The sequence below is a fragment of the Pelodiscus sinensis genome, chromosome 16 (genome assembly GCF_049634645.1).
Source record: "Pelodiscus sinensis isolate JC-2024 chromosome 16, ASM4963464v1, whole genome shotgun sequence".
Lineage (NCBI taxonomy): Eukaryota > Metazoa > Chordata > Testudines > Trionychidae > Pelodiscus > Pelodiscus sinensis.
The window spans coordinates 18,199,079-18,216,144 of NC_134726.1; the positions used below are offsets into that span (position 1 = coordinate 18,199,079).

A 17,066-nucleotide genomic window follows, 5' to 3' on the forward strand; every position below is an offset into this window, starting at 1 on the left:
AAATGCTTAAATATACTTTGAAGTTTATAGAAACTTACCTCCAAGACATCTGGTATGGCTTCAAAAAGTTCAAGTAGTTTGGTAAACCCATAATAAGCAAGTTTGCACTGACGGCCAAAGTGGTGGTGGTAAGAAGGAATAAATTTATTAAAGGGCATTCGGAAATGGGTTTGATGACGCAGCAAGTCAACTACCTCCTTAGAGAATTGTTTTGTTCTTTCAATTTCTTCCTGGGTACGTTCTAATAGTCAAAGATATTAAAACAAAAATGAGCAGTCACCAAATTATTAGCTTAAAAGTCAAGAAAAAGGTACGTAAAGAAAATACAGGGTACCAACAGTCGTATATTTTAAAGTTTTATATCAGCCACAAACATTCATTATTTTTTGGTTGGAAGAATATGCCATTGCAACGAAGTCTCTGCCATGCTTACACACTTACTGGTGTGAAATAATCGATCATGTGGCAATCACTGTACAGTATTCACTATGCAAGTTTTTTGGTTATTTCTTCCTCTCTAGCCATGCTGCACAAAAAGTTTAACTACATTAAATATTACTTAGTAAAATGAATACAAAAATATAACTAAGAAAATAACATTCCATGTATTCTATTACAGAAATTTTCCTTCTTAAATGTCTAGGAATACACATAACTACCTCTCAGTCATGGGATTATGATAATATACTGGTATAATTTGGCAACAAGTGCAAAATATACCGTATTTTCCGGCGTATAAGGCGACTGGGCGTATAAGACGACCCCCTAATTTTCTAGTTAAAACATAGGTTCTCTCCTATACTCGCCGTATAAGACTACCCCCCTTAAGAGGCCAACCGGCAGCACCCCAGCTGCTCTGCCCCAGGGTCCACAACAAAAGCCTGGTCTGCTGGGGGGGGGGACGCACTAGCTGCGCCCCCCCCCCCAGCAGACCAGAGACATGGGGAGCAAAGCTGCAGCGGCAGCGGGGTGCCACGCCTCTGAGGCTTTGCTCTGGCAAAGCCTCAGAGGCGCGGGACCCTGGCACTGCTGCGGCTTTGCTCCCGGTGTCCCTGGTCTGCTGGAGACGGTCCCCAGAAGACCAGGGGCACCGGGAGCAAAGCCGAAGCGGCGGCGGGCAAAGCCTCTGGCAAAGCCTCAGAGGCGCGGCACCCCACCGCCGCTTCGGCTTTGCTCCCGGTGCCCCTGGTCTGCTGGGGACCATCTCCAGCAGACCAGGGACACCGGGAGCAAAGCCTCTGAGGACGCTGGCAGCGGGACAGCCGTGGTGCGTCTGGGCTGTCCCGCTGCCAGCTTCCCCCGAGGCTTTGCAAAGCCGCGAAGGGGCTCGGGCAGCGGGGCAGCCCAGGCGTGCCTGGGCTGCCCCGCTGCCGGGGCCCCTCCGCGGCTTTGCTCCGCATCTTCCTGGTCTGCAGACCAGGGAGACGCGGAGCAGCTTTTCTCACCCCGGAGTACACGGGTGGCGGGACCGCAAGGTCCCGCAGCCCGTGTCCTCCGGGGCGAGAAAAGCCCCGTTCGTACCTGCAAGTCGGGGACTGCCTGTATGTTTATACCCGGCGTATAAGACGACCCCCGATTTTTGGGGGATGTTTTTTAGTATAAAAAGTAGTCTTATACGCCAGAAAATACAGTACTCACCTAAGGAGAAGAGTGGGACATCTAAATTTTGACATTTGTATTGGGATTTGCTTTACCCAATGAGTTAATGTCAAATTATGTGAGAACACAAATATGCTGGCAACAATGAAAACAAAATACAATTTTCATAAATTAATAAACTATTATTTTTACAGATCGAAACGATGATGTGACATACCTCTTTTGGGGATACAAATGACCGTTTCATTGTCTTGCTGAGTCAGACAGATTGTTGTATCTGGAATTTCTGATATAATATCTGCCAACTCACACACTCCATATTCAGTAACATCCCAGTCTTTAGAGAAACACCTGAACAATTTAAGAGTATTATAAAGCAATTTCAGAGAGTTGATGCATTTTACATAGGGCAATTAAATGTGAAATGTAGCAAGTTGCACACACACAATAGAAATGTAATTTATCAAGACAGAAGCCACACCTCAATGAAACAAATGGTATTTTCACACTGCCAATGAAACAAGCACTTAAGAACGCAAACTCAGGAGATCATTTGTAAATCAAGTACACAAAAATCAAATATTCCCTTTGACTACAGAACTAGGGCTATGTCCAGACTCAGGGTTTTTTCCCAAAAAAGGAGCCTTTTTCGAAAAAACTTCACCTGCGTCTAGACTGCAGCCTCGTTCTTTCGAAATTAAATCGAAAGAACGCGGCTTTTCTTTCGACGGCGGTAAACCTCATTTCACGAGGAAGAACGCCTTTTTTCGAAAGTGCTCTTTCGAAAAAAGGCGTTCTTGAAAGCAAACACGGCTTTTTAGAAAGAGAGCATCCAGACTCACTTGCTGCTTTCTTTCGAAAAAGCGGCGTGGTTTTTCGAAAGTACTGCTTGCAGTCTAGATGCTCTTTTTTGAAAGAGGCTTTTTCGAAAGATACTTTCGAAAAAGCCTCTTTTGAAAGAGGCTTGCAGTCTAGACATAGCCTAAGAGTCATACACTGGTACTTTACTCTGCCCTCCACATACATCTAAAGTTGTATATACCAACTACTGGGTGCCTCAGACTAACAAAGAATTTAACGAAAGTTACTTCATTAAACCAGAACTTTATATAGTGGTTTGAAGTTAAAACAAACCAACCAAACTTCCTCAACACAAACAAGCAAATGTCACATTTTCTTCTACTGTAAGAAGGCAGCAATTGTTACGTATGACTTCATGTGCTATATAGTCTCCTGACTTCACACTAGGGAAAGTAACATGTGGAAACTGATTTAAAAAAGATTCTGCTAGTCTAAGAGTATCAGAGAGGGGAAATATTACTAGCAATGCAAAGATGGCACTAATTCTTCCTTGGATTATTGCCCCTACCAAATAACCTTGCTAGAGCTACTAAATTGGACTAGATTAAAAAATGCCATGGGGCAACCACTCACTTTCCCCTCTCTCTCTTGGTTGAAGCCAACTTTCCAAAAAAGAAAAAACCCACAAAAATAGCACATTCTCTCTCAGGTTAGTTTGCATTACAAGCGTGCCATGCACTGGTGAGTAAATGTAATAATTTACAGGCATACCTTAAGGAATAAATTAACAAGATACAGTAACTCCAATTTGAAGTATCACAATTTTTTGAAAAGTTAAGAGTTAAAGTAATCTTGCACTGCATTTCAGAAATTTCCTATAACGATAATGGACTATTTTCAAGCGTTTATAAAATCTGATAAATTCCACCTTCTGATAATTTATCACCACAATGAAAAGGCAACAATGTAGTGTCAGGTTTCTGTATTAGACTTCCAAGAGCCAACCTTTCTTACGCTCCACTTATAAAAATACACAGTTGCAAATGTGTAGAGCCTGCATGGATACAAAAATGTGGATCTGCATCTGATCTGCATCCACTAGGCTCAACTCATCATCTGATCCACAATCGCTATTCAGATTTTACTTGTATCCACACAGCAAACCATCTGGAGGGAGCACAAATGAGCGTGGAGGGTACAAGGTTGTATAGGGAAAAGGCAGGAAGCATCAAAGCAGGGACCTGGGGCCAAAGTTCTACAAGTTAGTGTTCACCAGGCAGGGAGGGCAGGCATGGCAGGCACTCAGTCCCTCCTGGAAAGAGATTTGGGACAAAGCTTGTTGTGTACTTTCCCTGTCAGCAGTGCAGGAAGAAGACACACCTCCGCAGGTATTTGCTCCACTGTCTGCGAGTATGCAGGGCTCTACAAATGTGGACAGCAGATTTCTTGATATTTGTTAAAAATAAAGCCAACTTACCAATGATAAGCCTGTAAGAATTCTCTCACAATAACTTGTTTACTGGCCTGTGATTTTAGAAGTTTCAATAAGTCTTGAGTGAAACGTTTTACTTGGGCCCTGTATGTTAGGGTTAACAAGCGTTTAGAGCCCATGCCAAGAATCTAGAACATAAACAGCAATAAATCTCTTATCAGCATAAAAAACAAACAGTTAATTCTCAGCATTGATCACTTGTGATCTCTTGCAGCCCCCCTTCCCCCTCACGTAAATAAGGTTATGAGCTATTTAGATTAAAGAAGAGATTGTGGTAAGATTTCAATTGCATGATTATGAGAGGCTCTCTTTCCATGTACTTCTTCCATAATAAACCATGGTTCATTAGGAAAGCACAACCACCACATCCTCCAAAAGAATGTTCATACCTGCTATACAGGTGATTTTACTGGAACTTTATTTTTCTAAAAACAGACTCTAGGTATTATTTTGGGGAAGTTTTATGGCTTCTGTTATCCAAGAGGTCAGACTAGACTGGGATGGGCAAAAAGTGGCCCGCAGGCCAGATACAGTTCACCAGGGTTAGTTATAGAATCCTAGGGTTGGAAGAGACCTCAGGAGGTTATCGAGTCCAACCCCCTCTCCAAAGCAGGACCAATCCCAACTAAATCATCCCAGCCAAGGTTTCATCAAGCTGGGACTTAAAAACCTCTAGGAATGGAGATTCCACCACCTCCCTAGTAACCCATTCCAGTGCTTCTCCCCCTCCTAGTGATATAGTTTTTCCTAATATTCAACCTAGACCTCCCACCACTACAACTTGAGGCTATTGCTCCTTGTTTTCTCATCTGTCACAGTTGAGAACAACCTCCCCCATCCTCTTCAGTAAGGATGTTAAATTTAGATTAACTAACTAATCAAATGGTAAATGCAATTTGCATTGACTATTTGATTAGTCGATAAGGGTACTTATCCTTCACCTTTGAAATGTAGCAAGAGCCCTGCCGGCTTCTGCTACATTTCAAAGTCAGAAGTGCTCCCAGGGCGGGGACCAGCAGGGGACTCAAACAGCTCCCCACTGGCCCCGCGCTCCCTGCTTTTGAAACATACAAGAGCCCCAGGAGCGTGGGTGCCCTGCTCTTGCTACATTTCAAAGGCAAAAGCACCACCAGTTCCCCGCTAAGCTCCTGCCCCTTCTCCCCGCAGAGATGGTGCTGGGGAACCTGTTTTTAAGCCGGTTCCCCCCCAGCACCAGATCCTGCTCCCCTCCTTGCTGTCTCTCTCAGACACTCTCCCCTACTCTTCAGGTAGTTAAAGGCTGCTATCAAATCCCCCCCTCACTCTTTTCTGGTGGGCTGCCAAACACTATATTTACCTGAACAACAAGGAATCCTGTAGCACCTTAAAAAGTAACAAAATCATTTGGGCATAAATTGTCTTGGGCTGGAAACCACTTAGTCAGATCCATGAAACCTTATACCCAAACAAATGTGTTAGTCTTTAAGGTGCTACAGGACTTTTTGCTGTTTTTGTTGGAATAGACTAACATGGCTACCCTTCTGGTATCTATTTACCTTGCAGCTCCCAGCCAAAGGGAGCTGTGGGAAACAGTGGCCTGACCTGTGCCACTTCCCATGGCTACCATTGGCTTGGGAAGGTGAACTGCAGCTAATGGGAACTGCGAGTGGCTGCAATGACAACACTCAGGGAAACAAACTGTCTGGCAGCCTGTAAGGAGCTAACACTGGTGAACCATATCCAGACAAACTGCTTATTGCCTGCCCCGACGATTAGATGACCACATTGGTCCCTTGTGGCCTTGGAATCTATGACAGTTAGATCCAAGAGAACTTCACATATATTTATAAGTTCTGAAAACACTATAGTAGCTGCCATGATTATCACCTCATAAATGAACAAAAAGAATTGAATCCTAGGTATAGATGCTATCTTCATAGGCATGGACAAGCCAGTTGAACAAATACATTCTGTGCCAACCACTGAGTTACTCATGAATTCTTCTGATTCAAGCTATGAATGTGTTTGAGAATAAAATAAAGTGACACCGAACTCACTTGTAATACATGAGGCACCGCTTCTAGTAACTCCAATAACTTGGAATACCCATAGTCAGACACACGACACTGCTTTGCAAAGTGATGATGATATGTTGGGATGAATTTACTGACAGGTATGATACAAGATGGCTGGCTTTTAAGTAGATCTATCACTTCTCTACTGAACTGAATAAGCTGTGGGTTACCTACAGGGCTCTTCGAACGTGAAAGCCAAGGATCTAGAAGGAGAAAATTTTGTTTTAGAAACAGATGTTCAGTTCAGATAGACATTATGTATTACTACTATTCCTCCACAAATGAGGGAATAATTAAATAATTTTAGACGTTTACATACTGAAAACTCAACTTAATTACTCAAATTTTCTATCAAAATATTTGGGATCGATTTATAGTATACAACTACTAGGAACACCTTTTCGTTCAACAATTTTTCCTCAAAAAGACAATTTAAAATGTAGTCTGTTTTTTAAAAAGTTATGAAGACTGAATAAAAAAAGGTGCTAAATAATCTAACAACTATTAAAAAAAAAATTTGTCAAAAGGAGTCTGTAGAGTGAAAGCCAGATAAAAAGTGATATTTACCTGTAGTTGGTGGGGGTGGTTTGTTGTGTATCCACTTAACAACTTTAATGCCATTTTGGGCAGTGGCAATATTAACTCCAGGAACACAGGTGATGAGATGCTCCAAGGGAACACCTCCTTGACCTTCTGGCACAATTTCTAGATCACTGAATTCTGACGTATAACAATCAGGAAAGCTTTAAAAACAAAGGTCGGAACAGAAAAATTCTAATTACTAAAATACTATAAACATCATATCTTAAAACAATATCATCACCCATAAATATCAACACATTTCTTGCACAAAAAACTTTAGCCATCTTATTAACAAAATTGTTCTGTGAATATTTCATAACCAACTGCTTACATTTTGCACAACTTTTTGAAAACATTTTTAAATAAAAGCAGTCTTTACTCACCTGCTCGCATAATTTTTTAAATAAGGCTAAAGTACTCAAAACTTAGTTATTAAGAAAACACAGCACTTCAGTGTGTTCATAAAAGTTTAATTAGGAAAAAAAGAGAGGAGATAAAATCCTTACTGTATCTATTCATGGATTGAAAGAAACAAAGTTAAGCATGTTTACCTTAGTAAAGGCACAGTGCCTTCATGGGTCTGCAGCAGACTGTGCACTTGCGGTGCAAATGTCTTCAAAGACAAAATCACAAAAGGAATTTGGTAGGAGTCTGGGTCAAATTCATGTTCACTATAATGACAAGAGAAGTTTAAGTACTTAACTACATTTTCATCAGCCTCAAATTGAAGTAAAGTGTGTATGTATGTACTGGTGCTAGTTGGAGATAAGGTTGAGAAAAAGTTAGTATGAAAACTCCCATCTCTTCCCCAGTATGAGCTATGTTAGTTTCATGAACTACCTCCCCTCCCATTCATATAAGGTTTATATGACAACTACAATAATTGTTTAACTGGAGAAGTAACACTGGATACTCGGAAGGGAATTGTACTTCACTGCGCCTGTGCAGAATTCATGTCTTCTGCAGAAAATACATTCTGTTGGTGAGGTGCTGCAATTATACCTTTTGCCCAGCTGGGGCTGATGTGACACTAGAACAGAGGGCAGAGCCAGCTCACTGGCCATAGCAGCCAGCAGCTGCATTTTTCTCAGCACCTTGCCTGCAGGGCCAAGTGAGGAGGCATAGGATATGGAGAGAGAGAGAGCGAGAGCGCGAGAGAGAGACAGACACAGCAGGGCACATGGAACTGTTGGGGAATGTTACGGTCAGAAAGGCTAGCAAAGGGAAGAGGGGAAGATGACAGATTAGGGAAGGGGCTGAATTGGATTGGGAATGCATAGGCATGAGGTGCAGGGACACAGATGATGGCGGGAGGGAGGAAAGGTAGCTGAGTGGGACATATAGGGAAAGGGTAGATGTACCGGAATGAACAGGAGAGGATAGAGATCAGCCAGGGTCTACATGGAGGAGGTTCCCCAACAATTCCCCACTCCTCTCCCAAAAAACAAACCAGACCCCACCTTGTTCTATACTTCTCCCATTCACACCTAACAATCTCCCAGGTTCCTTCTCAGCAATTATCTTCCTCTCCCTCAGCTCTTTCATTACTCCTAGCTTTCCCAACCCTTGCACTGCTTCTGAGAGGTTTGGAAAATACATTTCTATATTGTAGTTTAAATGAACGAAGTTATTAATATGCAAAGCAAGGAATCTATTTGGCAAAAAACATTTCCATTTTTTGGCTGCATTATTACAGACAAACCTGTAGACAGGTATTTTGAAATAAGCTGCCAAAATAACTGAAATTGGCATGTTTGTATTGTGCTATTTTGACAAATAAAATATGCAGACATTTTAAAATTTTAAATTTCCATATGCAACATTTTTAATTTTTTGGAACAAATCCCCCAGGAATAATGCAGAAGATATTCTATATACTTTTACTGTAGCTATTGTAATGTGACTTGACTTAGATGGATACAATGACGAGAGACAGCATCACAGCCAGCTATCTGCTGCCAACTTGAGCTGTTGACACCAAAACCTACGATTTGCACATACGTTTAACTTTGATATAACTTATAGAAGTTTTCAGGTCACGATGGGCTGCCAACTTTACCAGATTGTTGGGAGGGTAAATTAAATGGAATTATCAAAGAGCTCACAATAAAAGTCACAGTGAAAAAATAAAGCAATTCTTTTTTAACCACTTTCAAAAAAAATTCCCTTCTAACCAACAATGAGACTGAGATTTGCATGTCAGTCTCAATAGAATAAGCATTTCTTCCTTGGTAATTATACTGCAACACATAAACACCACATCCTCAAACAGATGAGTGCACTAAAACAGGATTATAATAAAATCTGTGTTATTTGGCCCTGTACCAACTGTGAAACTCTATAAACAGCATTTCTACTCTTCACAGGAAGTCTGGTTTATGGACTTATGATCAGACACTTCAACTTTTAATTCATAAGAGTGATTAAATCTGCTATAAGATGTGCATCTCACAAGATGGTTCACTTCTTTTAAAAAGTGCACAATTTAATACATAGAAAAATCATTTTGATAAATTTAATCTTTTTTCTGTTTAAAAAAAATTCAAAAATTTTTGAATACACAGCCTACCTAAAGTCTTTATTCAGACAATGCTGCTTACAAATGGGCTCATGATATTCCAGTTCTTCAAATATTATGGGACTGCAATTTGCTGATGAGCCATCATGAGACTGTGAAGATCCTAAAGGACTCTGCCGGGCTTGGCTGCTGGGTAAGAGACACACCAAGCGTCCATTTCCTTGGTCACGGATTGCCACAGTATCCGTTAATTTATACAGATCTGATGCTATTAACTTGTGTCCAAATCTAAAATGAACATAAAAATAAACATTCACCATGCAAAACTAGAACAAATGTTCAATTACAGTATGCAGTAATGAACCACAGTCTAAGAAAATAATTAAAAAGTAGCCAAGTTACTGAAAATTAATCAGTAGGCTAATTCAAATCACAAATCTTTCCATCATAGAAGGAAGCAAACTAAAGAGATTTTTAAAAAGTAGTTATGAAAACTCACTTAATATTTTTGCAACATACTGAGTATCCAGAGGCTAATATACCAGTAAAAAGATATTTTATACCTTCACAGTAATTTATTGTACAAGGACAGGAACTGTGATTTTTCTGAAAGAGTAATTTAAAACAAGTGCAATTTAGAACCTACTTTTTTTCATAGATTTCTGTGAACTTGAATAGTGGTAGACAACAAGCAGGAGCATCCTGAAGAATGGTCATTGTTTCTGAGCTGCAAATGTAATTTTGAAGTGTCAGAAATAAAGTTTAAGATAGTTATTTATATTTAAATCATCTATGTACTCTTTAATAGCATTCAAATCTTCAGTTACTTCGCTGACAAACATAGGGAGTTTTTATTCCTAAATTACACTACAGTAGTTTAATTCTGATGTCAACAGTATTAAAATGGTATTAGTGCGAGGATGCCTTCGGTTTAAACCCCTCACATATAAAAATGAATATTGAACAGCAGGGTTATCCAGTCTACTATGATGTAGAATCAAGAAAAAGCATTCAAACAAACAGAACCCACTTGCATTCTTGAGAGCTGAAAATGATAGAACTTTTAAAGGCAGAAACTATGGATGCACTTAAATTTCATCTGTGAATAATAATTTAGTATAATAGACATGAGGAGATCATGGGACAAATTCTGTTATATCCAGGCAATGCCATGGAAGTCAATGCAATCCAGAATAGGATATAGCTACATGTATTAGACTTCAACTCTGTAGAGTTCAGTCACTGCGATTGTTTTCTGAAGGAGTTATTCAAAATCTAGCATGTAAAGGTTAGCCCCAGATATCTATGAAAAGTAAAAGGCAAAAGATTTATACAATCTGAAGAGAAACCAGAGTATTACTAAGGCTACATCATCAGAAGTTATCAACTTGGATTAAATCTTGACTGAATTAAGTGAGGAAATAAAAGAGTATGACAATGTAATAATGAGAATTAATAAAACGATCAACTATATGAGATAACAAAAACTAAATTTGCTAAACCAACAAACAATTCTTCTTTAATCTAAAGCTTTTTTGGTATTTTGATAGAATAACTATAATTGCTTCCAATGGCTTATTTCACAGAAATGCAGTAAATGTATTATAATCCTCGCAACCTTCCAAACCTATAAGCTTCCATAAATAAGCAAACCATAAAACGGCACACACATAAGAACACCAAACACATTCCAGATTTTTCCCCCCTTAAGACTTGTGAACTTAGTCACACAACTAAATGGGTGAAAGGCAGGCCTTTCCTTTGCAATTAATCTGAGTGGTATACAAATATAAAATCTAGGTTTATCATCAAAAAAGTTAAAATGACTGAAACGAGTGAGTGAGAGTTAATGTCCATTGTCTACACCAACTGAAAAAGCATATCCTTACGTTTCTGAACACCATATAGTTCAAGAAGTAAACTTAATTAATTTTCCCCCATGGACTTGGGTGATAAAGGTCCCACTACACTAAGGAAGTGAATCCAGGAGCCAGATGCTTCTAATTGAACATCTGATACCTTCAGAATTCATTTGGCATTTCTAGACTACTTAAATGTAGGTAGAGTTGATCTACATAATACAGCAAGACTTTTTTCATCTTGTCTAATGAACTTTAGTTAACTGGCACAAGCTTGCATTTTTTTCCCCCTCATAGTATTTTTACTTTGACACTTTGAAGAACAAACCTTAGCCTATAGACATAATCTAACACAATGTTCTAGGCTGCTTTTTACCTAAGCTGAGACAGAGATTTATTAGCAGATCCTGTAGCTAGGGAGACCTGGATCTTTTTGCTGCCAATTTTGTATCTGTGAAGGTTGTTGACTGCACTGATAGCTTCTTGCAGATTTTCCATTTGAACTATAGCCTTCAATTGATAATCTGTGTGAGGACTGAGCTCCATGCTCTTTACCTGAAAGGGGAGGAAAAAAAAGTATCACGAAAACAATACAAATACAGTACAAAAGATGTACATCATTCAATTGTCATTTTTAAATAGAAAAGTGTCAACGTTATTTTATAACTACCATAAACGCTACACAGTTTTTTAAAAAGCTGTTCCTAAGTGGAAGTCACAGAAATACTCTTTCCCTGAAGTTTTGTTTTCTAGAACTGACAGCGAAGTAACATCCAACTTCTGTTTCAAGTCATTTTTAGTGATTCAAAATATCAGCTCAGTATTTAGACTGTACATTTTAAACTTCTGAAGCTGACATAAGGACATAAGTTTTCAGGAATTTTTTAAAAATTAATTAATGCTTTGAATTATCCAAACACAGTGGAACGTAACACTTTCAGTGACTCTGGATGTACCATCTGGAGTTCTAGGCACCCAATGAAGCAAAAACATGAGCTTCATTTTGAGTTTTACATACAAAGCTTTCAGTACACACACCTACAAGATTATGCATGGTAAATGGAAACACCAAATTCTGAGTGCTAATATTTTACGGTATCTTTAGATACAAATAGCCTGCGCCTCTAAAGGAGAGAATATAAGCTTGGGGAAAGTAAAAAACATAACTCAAGGGGATTTTATGGTTTACCTTGCCATGTCTAGAGAAGATTTCTTGCAGAATTTGCTGCAGGTCCTTCCTGGACAATCTGTAATCTATATTGCTGATCTGAATATCTGCACCATTTGCAAAAGGATCAGGACAGTCTATACCACTGGTATGATTTACAATATTGAAGGCAAGTGGGGATGATCTGTTTGAGAGGTTTGGAGACATACTCCTAATTAAAACAAACATTTTAATATTATTCAATAAATATGGCAATTACAAAATTGTATCTGATATACATATGTTACAAGTGCAAATAAAAAATGTAAGCATGGGTTAAGCAAATAGATTTGCAAATTTCAATGCATTTTGAATTTAGTTTACATGGCCAAATACAAGAACTGAAAACTTGCTTTGTTCCTTTAATTAAAAAGGATTAAAATCTCTAAGGGTATGTCTACACAGCAAAGTTATTTTGAAATAACAGCCATTATTTCGAAATAACTTTCCTAGCGTCTACACAAGCCAACTGCTATTTCAAAATTAATTAGAAATAGTGGAGGGCTTATTTGAAAATTGGTAAACCTCATTCCACAAGGAATAGTGCCAATTTCGAAATTGCTATTTCAAAATAAGCGCTGTGTAAACACTTATTTTGAAATAGGGAGCCTCCAGCCATTCCTAGGGTGCCCTGCTGGCCGCCCTGGCCACAAAGTAACTTCTGACCTGATGCCCTGCTGGAACCAGTTCCGGCTGGCCTTAAATGCGATTCAGCATCCAATCAGTGTGGACGCGCTATTTTGAAATAGCAAAAAGCTATTACGAAACATGTTTTGTGTGTAGATGCATTATTTCGAAATAGGATATTTTGAAATAACTATTTTGAAATTAGATATTTCAAAATAACGCTGTAGTGTAGACATACCCTAAGATAATCCTGGAAAAACACTAAAATCTGTCTTTTAAGACTGATCAAAATAAGCAACATAATATTAGGGGTTGATACAATTTTTGTTCATAAAATATACTTTCTACTGACTAGTAAATGAGTCAAACTTGTATAAACAAACAATCTAAAGCAGCAAAAGACCAGCGTTTCAAAGGTATTTAGGTATCAATGGGGCTTTTGAAAAACCCACTAACGACCTACCTGCCTAAAGATGCAAATGTCTACACCCCAGCTATTTAAGAAATGGATTGCTTCTGAAATAATGAACTCTGCCACACTAATAACAAGGAGATAAGGACTTATAGGAAATAGCAGGCACAAAAGAAATTGAAATTAAAAAAAAAAAAAGGGAGACTGCCTTTTTAATTAAATTCAGCCCTGTCAGCTGCTACCACACTATTACTAGATTATCATCCTTATCTCAGGTTGAGCAATGCCATCACATGCAAAAGTTAAATGAAAAATCCATACACAAATATACGGAACCATTTACTTATATACTGGAACTAGCCTAACATCAACCCCAGACTCCATCTTCCAGATGGGAGACAATGTTATATCATACAGATACTTACCGGGATGACCAACAGCCCTGTGACATGAGCAAAGGACTGAGCTGTCTTGATGCTGTCAATTTACTGAAAGCAGAGGGGTAGCTGACCTGAAATACAATGGCATCTTTATCTTTCTTCTCTACAGGAGAGTTGGTAATGCTTCTAGAAATAGATGCGTCTTTTCTATTAAAAAAAAATCATCATTGAATAAATAGCTCAATTTTATTATATGGATTAACTTCAAAAATCTTTTTCCTTAACATACTTCTGATTGCATTTATAGGTCAATTCTCCTATTGCTGTGTGTTTGGTTGCCAGGCACACGGGATTTGCTGCATTAGAGTTTTGTGGAGAAGGAGTTTGCTCTCTTAACTGGTCTTGCTGGTTTTCAATTTTTCTGATGGTCTTTGATTCCAGGCGGCAGAGCTCCTTAAAACGCGTAAAACACAAAAATAGATCAGCCACTAAAAAGTTATCCTCCCTTTCGTCATAAATCTCCCTTCTTTATTACATGTAAAGTGTAAAAATAAAATTAAACTCAAAACATGATTTTCTAGAAGCATGCAGATGCTTTTCGCTTTTTAGAAAAAGCTAGAAAGAATAGTAAATAGTACGAGATACAGATTTCCAACTAGCGATTTTTACTAAGTTCTATGCACACTGGAGGCTTGTTCTCTTTTGAAATTAGACCTCACATACAAAGAGAGGACAAGAACCAGATTTGAATCCCTGGTTAGCAAAAGTCAGTACCATTCCAGGGGTCTAGTAGAACTAGGTAGCAGGTTTAAAACAAACTAGGGCTGTCAATTGACCTGTGTTAACACCTATGATTAATGCAGAACAGGATTAATGCATTAATTTTAACGTGTTAATGGCAGGTGTTAATGCTGCACTTCCCCTTTGAAGTGCCACTCCCGGCGCTTCAAAGGAGCTCCGCTGTTGCAAAGCCTTGGAGCTGCACTTCAAAGAGGCTTTGCAACAGCAGAGCCGGTGATCTGCTGGAGTCCCCAGCTGATCCCAAGCTCCTAATGCGATGCCCCTTGGAAACGCCACCATGGTGCTTCCAAGGAGCAGTGCTCCATGGAGCCCGGGGGCAGCTGGGGACTCCAGCTGATCCTGGGCTCCATGCAGCGCTGTCCCATTGAAATGCCACTGCAGCATTTCAAAAGGGAAGCACATGCGCTTAATCATGTGATTGATCATGATATGATTTTTTAATCGCGCATTTACATTTTTAATTGCTTGACAGCCCTAAAGCAAACTAAAGGAAGTTTAGCACATGATTGGCCTGTAGAACTCCTAAAGAGGTTAGGTCCATCAATGGCTATTAGCCAAGATGGGTAGGAATGGTGTCCCTAGCTTAGGTTTGTCTGGAAATGGGTGACAGGAGAGGAATTGCTTGAAGATTTCCTGTTCTGTTCACTCCCTCTGGGGGATCTGGCATTGGCCACTGTCGGAATGCCAGAACGGGCTAGATGGACCTTTGGTATGACCCAGTATGGCCATTCTTATGTTCTTATTCAGTCCTAGACATGGATGTTGAGAAGGCAGAAAGTGAAAATGTCTACTCCTTTTGAGAAAGTATCATTCACCTTACTCCACTAATTGAAGTCATGCTATCACACTGCAGTTCAGAGAAAAGAAGGGGGATGAGGCAAATCTGGAATCACCAGAAGAACACGGCAGAAATGAAGAATGATGATACCTGTAGACTTTTAACATTTGTGGGTTTTGTGGCAGATCCATGCAATCCTTTTCCCACAGTGACTTTGGCATTGGAAGACTGATCATTTGAATCTTTGTTGAGGAGGCACAATTTGGAGTTCTTGTTCACTTTCTTTGGAGACTTCACCTTTTCAGCTCCAACACAGTTTGAATTTTTTGTTTCACTGAGTTCCTTGTTTTTGGGGGTAAAAGACACAATAATCCTGTTGCCAAACACATCTTCATTTTCCATTCGCTTATGAGCACGTTCAGCACTTTCTTGGTTTAAAAAGCGGAGAATTGCACTGCTGCCAGAAATGCTCAGAACTTTTCCTCCACAGTTATCTGACAAACGCCTGAGTCTGTTGCTGACACTTTTGCTATCTCTGTTTGTTGGCAGATTGTAAACATATAACAGCGTATGGCATGGCTGTCAAGAGAGAAAATAAAACAACATATTTGGTTAAAGAGGTCACATAAGAGCTTGGTTATATAAGCACCAAAATATTTAATATACAAAAATCTAAAATATCAGATACTACATTTTTGGTTATTTTCTACTGGTCCAAAATTCAATCATGGAAGTAGTAAGACTAAGAGAAAGAATTAAGAATGCAAGATTTAACTCACTTGGGACACCCAGGCTCAGGAAGTCTCAAGTCTTCAGCTCCCATATAATTGAAAGTTAGGAGAAACAGTAGCCATTAAGACTCACAGTGGCTGGTTAATGCACTAACAAATCACCAATCATTGCCCTGCAACAGTGGTTATCATCCCATGTGTTTGCAACCCCAAAAATGGTGGAGAAAAAAAAATCTCATAACCCACAATATTCTAGAGGCATTTCTCGGCACAAAAAATTATGGAATTTGCATTATGGAAAGAAACAATGGGAGGGCTTGGCTGCTTCAGAATAAAGTTGTGTACCAGGATGGAGTAGTGGCTACCAGGTGGGTGATTTTGCATTTCTTTTCTTTCTGCCCACACTGAAGCCTCGTGGAGTTAGTTCCACAGGTACTGGGTCTAGGGACAGAAAGGGAGCACTAACAGCAGTATGGGGCGTTCCCTCCACAAACCTGCTTTCACAGGGCCCTAGCAAACTGGAGATTTTTACCCTATCCCCCCCAAACATACCCTGTCAACCACTGGATGCCAACAATCCACTTGAGGATCATACTATGGATCAAGTAACATGTCCTTAAAGGATTTCATACTGTAGTGAGCATTCATGATAAGAGAGCCTCAGGACATGGCTTTGAAGAGATTATTTCCCTGTCCTGGCTTCACCCAGCACTGGCCCCAATAAGATCAGCCAGCCCTTATTTATCTGACCCCCAATAGGCCCCCACCTGCTTCAAGCCTTTCTAGGTGCCAGAGGACCAACCCTCAATAGTTCTGCATGCAGCTTATCAGGGGAAATCTCCCTAGAGGACCAGGGAAGGTCTGAAGTTGCTGCTCTTGCCTTCCAGCAGGGCACTTCTTATGTTGGCATGTGCCACAGTAGAGGGGACTCTGGCAGGGGTCAACAAGTGTCTGGTACACCCCATCATAGGACAGCAGTCATCCCATTAGCTGCAGCATTCAAAAAGTTATGGTACTATAATAATAGCAGGAGAAAGAGTGGAAGAAATAGCAATCACAGAATGGAGAAACAGATAAACAAGTTGAGATAAATACAGAAGGATGTTTTGGAATGAAACTGAGAATTGCTGCTTCAATACCACAAGATCACCAATAGGGGTACAAAAAAGTCAAAATATGCAAAATTGAGAAGTTTCTTTGACATCCATTCTTGGATGATACCTGA

At 39.6% G+C, this 17,066-nt stretch overlaps 1 protein-coding gene across 1 annotated transcript in view; it reads right to left on the bottom strand.

Annotated features, from left to right (window-relative positions):
* Nucleotides 1-17,066, bottom strand: part of MARF1 (meiosis regulator and mRNA stability factor 1) — a 61,628-nt gene that overhangs the window by 16,262 nt on the left and 28,300 nt on the right. The window contains exons 8-20 of the mRNA XM_075899363.1: nucleotides 15,261-15,689; nucleotides 13,821-13,984; nucleotides 13,577-13,738; nucleotides 12,095-12,284; nucleotides 11,282-11,460; nucleotides 9,693-9,773; nucleotides 9,098-9,334; nucleotides 7,080-7,199; nucleotides 6,514-6,689; nucleotides 5,929-6,149; nucleotides 3,878-4,020; nucleotides 1,817-1,950; nucleotides 39-241 (exon numbers count right to left, since the gene is read on the bottom strand). Coding sequence (XP_075755478.1) covers nucleotides 39-241; nucleotides 1,817-1,950; nucleotides 3,878-4,020; nucleotides 5,929-6,149; nucleotides 6,514-6,689; nucleotides 7,080-7,199; nucleotides 9,098-9,334; nucleotides 9,693-9,773; nucleotides 11,282-11,460; nucleotides 12,095-12,284; nucleotides 13,577-13,738; nucleotides 13,821-13,984; nucleotides 15,261-15,689 — 2,439 coding nt within the window. The remainder of the gene's footprint in view (nucleotides 1-38; nucleotides 242-1,816; nucleotides 1,951-3,877; nucleotides 4,021-5,928; nucleotides 6,150-6,513; nucleotides 6,690-7,079; nucleotides 7,200-9,097; nucleotides 9,335-9,692; nucleotides 9,774-11,281; nucleotides 11,461-12,094; nucleotides 12,285-13,576; nucleotides 13,739-13,820; nucleotides 13,985-15,260; nucleotides 15,690-17,066) is intronic.